A 6134-nucleotide genomic window follows, 5' to 3' on the forward strand; every position below is an offset into this window, starting at 1 on the left:
CCTGGGCAGAGAGAGCAGGAGGCTGTTTTCAGGGTGGGGGGAGCGAGCTCTCCCGTTGCAGGGGTGCCAGCTGTTCAGGGCACTGGGAGCCGTGCCACAGAGGGGCAGCGGGTCACGGCGAGCTGGTGCGCAGCCAGGCATGCAGTGGTGGCCGGCGGCCAGGGGGGTGCTGCCTGGGCCCCCCACCCCGGCCCGGGTGTTACCTTGGGCGGAGGGTCCGGCGGGAGAGGCCGGGAGGGCGGATCGGGCCGGGCCGAGCCGAGGGCAGCCGGCTGCAGAGAGAGGGAGAGGGGGCAGGCAGCCATGCAGCCCCGCGGCCGGGCAAGCCGTGCAGCATGCGGAGACCCCCCTCCCGCCGCCAAGCTGAGACCCCCCCGCCCCTAGCAGGCAGCTCCGGGGCTCAGCCCCGGCTTGGATGGCCACCGTGGCCACCGGATGGGCACCAATCCTCGAGAAGTGTGGCCAGTGCTGAAGGTGGCACAGGCCCCCCAAGCAGTGTGGTCCAGGGCCGTGCCAGGCTGCTCCTGTCCCAGGGTGCCACGACAAGGCATGGCATGGAGGGACGCTCAGAATCCTCCTCGGCAACAACCAGCCCGAACCCTGGTACCCACGGCAACCGCAGCCTGTTACCACGGTGACAGCATCCCCCTCACCAGCATCCCTCTCCATCCCCATCTCTCTCTCCCCACCCCGGGATCTCACCTTGCTGCTGTGCATGACCTGCAGCTCCGTGGCCTGACGCCACTGCGGGGGCCGGGGGCGCTCGGGGGGGCCCTGGCTGCCCGACCGGGGCTCCGGCTGTGAGATCCTGCAGGGAAGAGGCAGGGTCAGGCCCCGCTCCTCTGGGCGGTCGGGGGAGACCCTGCGTGACAACCGAGCAACACCGACACCAGCAGAAGCCCAAGAGAAACGAACCCCTCGGCACCAGAAGATGCGACACCCTGCACCCCGGGGCTGCCCCACACCCCCCGGGCACTGCCAGGGGAAGATGGCAGCAGCGGAGGCCTTGCGAAGCAGGATGGCTCAGGGACAGCCCCACGCCCAGGCGCCGGCAGTGTCGTTACCCGCTCCAGCCGTCTGGGGCTTCTGGACCCAGGAATCGGACCCGGGTCTCAGCGCTGTGGGGAGAAGAGTGGGGGGGCTCAGCCCTGGGCTGGGGCGGGGGTGGGGGAAGGAACCGCGGTGACACGGGGTGAGGAACCGCGGTGACACGGGGCGACGATGCATGACAGGGTCTGCTACCTGCGCGGGGGGGGTTGGGGGGGGATACAGGCAGGCGTGCACACACAGACACACACACACACGGACTGTCACCTGCCTGGGTACACACACATGCACACCGCTGGCTCAGCCGCTGTGGGACACACGTGTGCGTACAAACACACATGCCCATGCCCCGCGTACCCACTGCACATATGTGTGTGCCCCCATGCAGGCGGGCGGGCAGGCAGCGCTGGTGGCTGCTGCAGCACACGCGTGCACGCCCAGAGGCAGTGTGTGCCACCCGCGTGCCACCCATCCCCGCCGTCCCCGTTACCTGTACTGGCAGGAGGTCCCTTTGCCGAGCTGGCAGAGGCGCTTGTGCAGTCCGGCGCGGCGGGCGCAGCAGAGCCCCAGCGCCAGGGCCAGCCCCAGCAGCGCGCTCAGCAGCAGGGCGGTGGGCAGGGCGCTCCCCCCTGCGGAGAGCGGCACGTCAGCACCCCCCCCGTGGCACCCCACGCCAGCTGTGGCCACACAAAGCCCCATTCTCCATGCCCGCCTGCCTCTGCCCTCACCTCGCTCCAGGCTGGCAGGGCCGCTGTCCTGGCTGCCCCCCGGCCCGCGGGTCTCGCACGTCGGGGGGGCCCAGCCCCGCTCGCAGTGGCAGTGCCCGTGGTTGTTGCACACCTGGGGTGGGTGAAAGCGAGCCTCAGCCCCACTGGCACATCCCCACGTCCATCACCCGCCTCCTGGCCCCATACTCACCCCGTGCCCATGGCACTTGCTCTGGCACTGCTGGTCACCCAGCGCTGAGACGTCCTGGCACCGGTGCTGGAGGCAAACCTGCCAGGGAACGTGGCGTAAGCACCTGGTGAGCCCCCCCAGCTCCTTTCCCTCCCACCCCCATCAGTGCTTACCTTTCCAGGGCCGCAGGTGGTGCCAGGCAGCACCATGGCTGCATCGCTCACGTCCTCGTCCCCTGGCAGGTGGGTTCCCTGGCAGGACCCTTCTGGAGTGTCCCTCCGGGTGCTGCCGTGCTGGCACTGCAGCATTCCACAGCCGGCGTCCCTGTGGAGACAGAGGGGTCAGGGGCCGGGAGGGGGCAGCAAGGGGAGGATGGCGAGAGCGGGAGGCACTCACCCCTGGGCACAAGCGACGTAGGAGCCATTGGGGAGCTGCCCGCAGTGCCCGTGTTCATCCCCTTTTGCGTTCAGGGAGGCCATGCAGGAGCTGGAGACGGGGCCGGCACCTGCAGCAGGGAGGCAATGAGCCTCAGCATCCTGTACCCAGCCCCCAGCCCCCTCCCCCGGCCCCGCCGTACCTGTCCCCAGCAGCTGCTGGCACTGTCCCTCATAGGTGGCACAGGCGCCACGGAAGCAGACAGCATCCCCACCAGCACAGGGCTGCCCGTCCTGCAGGAAGGCGTCGGGTGGGCAGTGGGGTGAGACCCCATCGCAGAACTCAGGCAGGTCACACTCGCCCAGTGGCTCCCGGCAGGGGTGTCCGGCGCGGCGCAGCTGCGGGGTGGCACAGTCAGATGAGTGGGTACCCCCAGGAAACCCACCCCGAGGGTGGCTGCGGTGCCGTCGATGCCGGCTGCCTGCCCCCACGCACCTGGCAGTCCTGGCAGCAGGCATCCCCCGAGGCGCACTCAGCTCCTGGCATCAGCTGGCAGCTGCTGCTGTTGCAGCAGGGATCGGTGCACTCCTGCCGGCAGAGGGGCTGCGGTGAGCGGGTGGCACCGGCACCCCCCTGCCAGCCCCCTCAGCGGGGTCAGGACATGGCACCCCTGGGCAGAGCCACGGTATGGGCAGCCCCAGGCTCAGGAAAAGGGGATGACAGCAGCAGGGACCCCAGCCCACCCGGAGCCCCCTGTACCAAGCTGAGGCCGCAGTCGCAGCCCTCGTCTGCCTCCACAAAGCCGTTGCCGCAGCGGGGGCTGCCGGCCAGGCGCCGGGGCTCGGGGACGTTGGAGAGGCACCAGCCCTGGCCCCGCCGCAGGCTGTGCTCCAGGTCCTGCCGGCTGCAGTTACTGAAGCTCAAGCCTGGCGTCAGCCTGTGGAGCCGGAGAGGGGCCGGTGAGGTGGGGAGGGGGCTTGGCCCTGGCACTCCTCGGCCCTGCCTGCTGCCCTCACCCCGTGGGCGATGCCATGATGCAGCCACGGTCCTGCCGGAGGTCGCTGCAGTCGCAGAAGCGGCCAGCGCTGTCGTGGCGCATGCCCAGGTTGTGCCCCAGCTGATGGGCCACGGTGGAGGCGACGACGAGGACACTGATGGAGTGGTCCTGCAGGAGAGGGGGGGTCAGGGCAGGTAGGGGGGCAGCAGGACAGGGCGGGACAAGGGTTACTGACCATGCTGACCCCCCCGGAGCGCGCGGGGGAACACATGGAGGCTTGAGCCGACATCCCCACCGAGACATCGTCAAAGTGGGCACCCCTGGGGAGAGAGCGCAGGGGTGAGGGAGGGTTGACCACGTGTCCCGTCCCCCGTCCCCGTCCCCCAACTCACGTGAGGAGCTGAGCGTTGTCATGGGGCAGCCGCGGCAGCAGCTCCTCCCGGCGCCAGCGCAGGAACCGCTCCAGCGCAGCCCGGGCGCTGCTGCCCACTGCAAACCTGTCGCCCTCGCTCCAGACCTCCACCGCCAGCAAGGCCACCCGCACTCCCAGCGGCTGGAAGAACTTGAGGGAGAGGGGGGGCAGTGGGGTGAGACACACCCCAACAGGGGCCACCCCTGGCCCCACAGCGGCGAGGGCACAGCCGAGCCGAGCACCGGACGGCAGCCGGAGGGTTGCAGCAGTTGACTCACCGCGTCCACCTGGTTGGCGATTTCCAGGGTCCGGGTGCGGACGCGTTGCAGGTTGCGGTAATTCTGGAACTGGGGGGCACAGGGAGGGCCGTCAGGGAGGGTGGCAGGGGAGCAGGGCAGCCTCTGCGCCAGGGATGTCTGCCCAGCACTCACCGCAGCGTGGTCCACCACCATCACCAGCTCCACGAACCGCTGCTGCTCCACCACTGCCCGCTTGCCCTGGGGAGCGGAGGGGGTCAGGGGGTAGGTGAGGGGACCCCCTCCAGTGGGGCAGAACTCACGGGGGACCTACCCTCTGTGGCCAGGGGGGCTCCGTATCCTCCACCTCCTCCCAGGGGGGGTCTGGGAGGTCCTGTCCACAGGCCCGTGGTGCCAGACGGACCTCCTGTGACCGGTACGCAACGTGCTGCCCCGGGGGACCACCGGTGTCCGGCTCCAGCCCGTAGCTCCTGTTCTCTGACAGCCGGAGGTGGCCGCTGGGGACAGGGAGAGGAGGCATCAGTGGTGCGGAGGGAGCTGGGCTTGGGGACCACCGGGGCCGGAGGGGCTCACCTGAGTCCGGCACAGGCACAGAGGCTGGCCCAGGAGCCAGGGAAGCCCTGCACCATCCCCCGGTAGCAGCAGTGCTCCTGCAACAGAGAGGGAGACTCAGGAGCCACCCCATAAGTGGGGTCCCCCCGGGGCATGGGGACAGCTCGGGAGACACGTGTGCCTGGGCCCTACCTGCTCGCTGGCCTCCTGCGTCACCCGCGTGCCGTTGGGCAGGTAGTAGAGCAGCGTCCCGGCGCCCAGCACCAGCTCCCTGCCAGAGGCACACGTCACCCACACTGCTGGGACCCCCCAGCTCACCCCACTCTGATGAAAACTGGGACCCTGATACCTCCCACCCTGCTGGGGGTGCCCCCTAGATGGAGACAGGTTCCCCCTGGGACCACCGCCACATGCCTACCACAGATGGAGAAGGGGAACAAGGGACCCCCACTCCACGTGCACCACAGATGGAGAGAGGCTCCCCCTGACCCCCACCCCTTGTGCACCACGGATGGAGACAGAGCCCATGGAATCCCCACCCTGCATGCACCGTTCATGGATACAGGACCCCCGGGACCCCCATCCCACTCCCAACCCCTGCTCTGCCCCAGCCAGCCGCCCACTCACCAGTTTTGCTCCAGCTCCAGCACCAGCCGCATCCCCTCCAGCTCCAGCAGGACCCGCAGCCGGGCAGGGAACCCCTCCTGCCACAGGCAGCGCTTAGAGGAGGGACCCTCTGCCCCAGGGGACCCAATCTTGTGCCTGCCAAGGGTCCCCTCTCGTCCCCGCTGCCCTCTGAACTGCCGTGACCCCCAGCGGGGTGTTGGTGGGGGGCCGGGGGACCCGCCTGGCCCTGGTGCGTGCCCGGAGGGAGGGGGCAGAAGGGATCCCCTGCCCGCCCCGGCCCCCACCCTCACACCCCGCAGGAAGCGTCCCTCCCTCTCAGGCTCATTGTGCCGAGGACTGGGGGGGTTCGGACGGAGCCGGCCCCCCACCCCCGCCGCCCCCCGTGCTTCCTGCCCGGTGCAGGGCGGCGGAAACGCTGGAGAGACTCCCAACGGCTGCAGGGCGGGCTGGGCCCTTCCGCCCCGGCCGGGAGGGGTGCCAGGCACAGGGTGGGTGCCCCGACACAGCAAGGGCCCTCCCAGCATCAGGAGAGCAGGGGAAGGGGGATTTGCCAGGGGGACCCCTCCCCACCGCCCCTGGGACACCCAGGGGGTTTGGACCCCCAGCGGACCTGGATGCCAGGTTTCCCGCACCGAGGGGGACAGTGGGAGGTGGCAGGGTGCAAGCAGCCCCCCCCCCACCATCACAAGGCCCTACACAGCGTGGGCAACCCCGGGACGCAGGCGGGGGCTCACCTTGGTGGCCTCTGCCAGGCTGAGCGTCTGGTGGTCCCTCAGGACCTGCGGGGTCACGTGCCAGAAGTGTCCCAATTCCGCAGGGCGCTGCTGCGAGCTGTCACCTGCACGGGGCCCACGGCCGCTCCATCACAGCTCTGTCACCCGTTGTCGCTCGGTCCCCACAGTCCCCCATCACCGTGTGGCCCCCCAGGGCCAGGGCGGGGGTTGGGGATCAGGAATGGGGGGGGGGAATT

At 70.1% G+C, this 6134-nt stretch overlaps 1 protein-coding gene across 1 annotated transcript in view; it reads right to left on the reverse strand.

Annotated features, from left to right (window-relative positions):
• Positions 1 to 6017, reverse strand: part of ADAM15 (ADAM metallopeptidase domain 15) — a 6517-nt gene extending 500 nt beyond the window's left edge. Inside the window, exons 1-20 of the mRNA XM_014961364.1 lie at positions 5899 to 6017; positions 5165 to 5241; positions 4730 to 4808; positions 4559 to 4635; positions 4299 to 4482; positions 4160 to 4225; positions 4007 to 4075; positions 3709 to 3878; positions 3552 to 3636; positions 3336 to 3484; positions 3079 to 3256; positions 2815 to 2907; positions 2522 to 2717; positions 2341 to 2449; positions 2118 to 2268; positions 1966 to 2043; positions 1776 to 1887; positions 1538 to 1676; positions 1065 to 1118; positions 703 to 808 (exon numbers count right to left, since the gene is read on the reverse strand). Of these exons, the coding sequence (XP_014816850.1) occupies positions 703 to 808; positions 1065 to 1118; positions 1538 to 1676; positions 1776 to 1887; positions 1966 to 2043; positions 2118 to 2268; positions 2341 to 2449; positions 2522 to 2717; positions 2815 to 2907; positions 3079 to 3256; positions 3336 to 3484; positions 3552 to 3636; positions 3709 to 3878; positions 4007 to 4075; positions 4160 to 4225; positions 4299 to 4482; positions 4559 to 4635; positions 4730 to 4808; positions 5165 to 5196 (2127 nt within the window). The 5' untranslated portion in view covers positions 5197 to 5241; positions 5899 to 6017. The remainder of the gene's footprint in view (positions 1 to 702; positions 809 to 1064; positions 1119 to 1537; positions 1677 to 1775; positions 1888 to 1965; positions 2044 to 2117; positions 2269 to 2340; positions 2450 to 2521; positions 2718 to 2814; positions 2908 to 3078; positions 3257 to 3335; positions 3485 to 3551; positions 3637 to 3708; positions 3879 to 4006; positions 4076 to 4159; positions 4226 to 4298; positions 4483 to 4558; positions 4636 to 4729; positions 4809 to 5164; positions 5242 to 5898) is intronic.
• Between the last annotated feature and the right edge of the window lie 117 nt (positions 6018 to 6134).

This window comes from Calidris pugnax, unplaced genomic scaffold (assembly GCF_001431845.1).
Source record: "Calidris pugnax isolate Ruff unplaced genomic scaffold, ASM143184v1 scaffold371, whole genome shotgun sequence".
Lineage (NCBI taxonomy): Eukaryota > Metazoa > Chordata > Aves > Charadriiformes > Scolopacidae > Calidris > Calidris pugnax.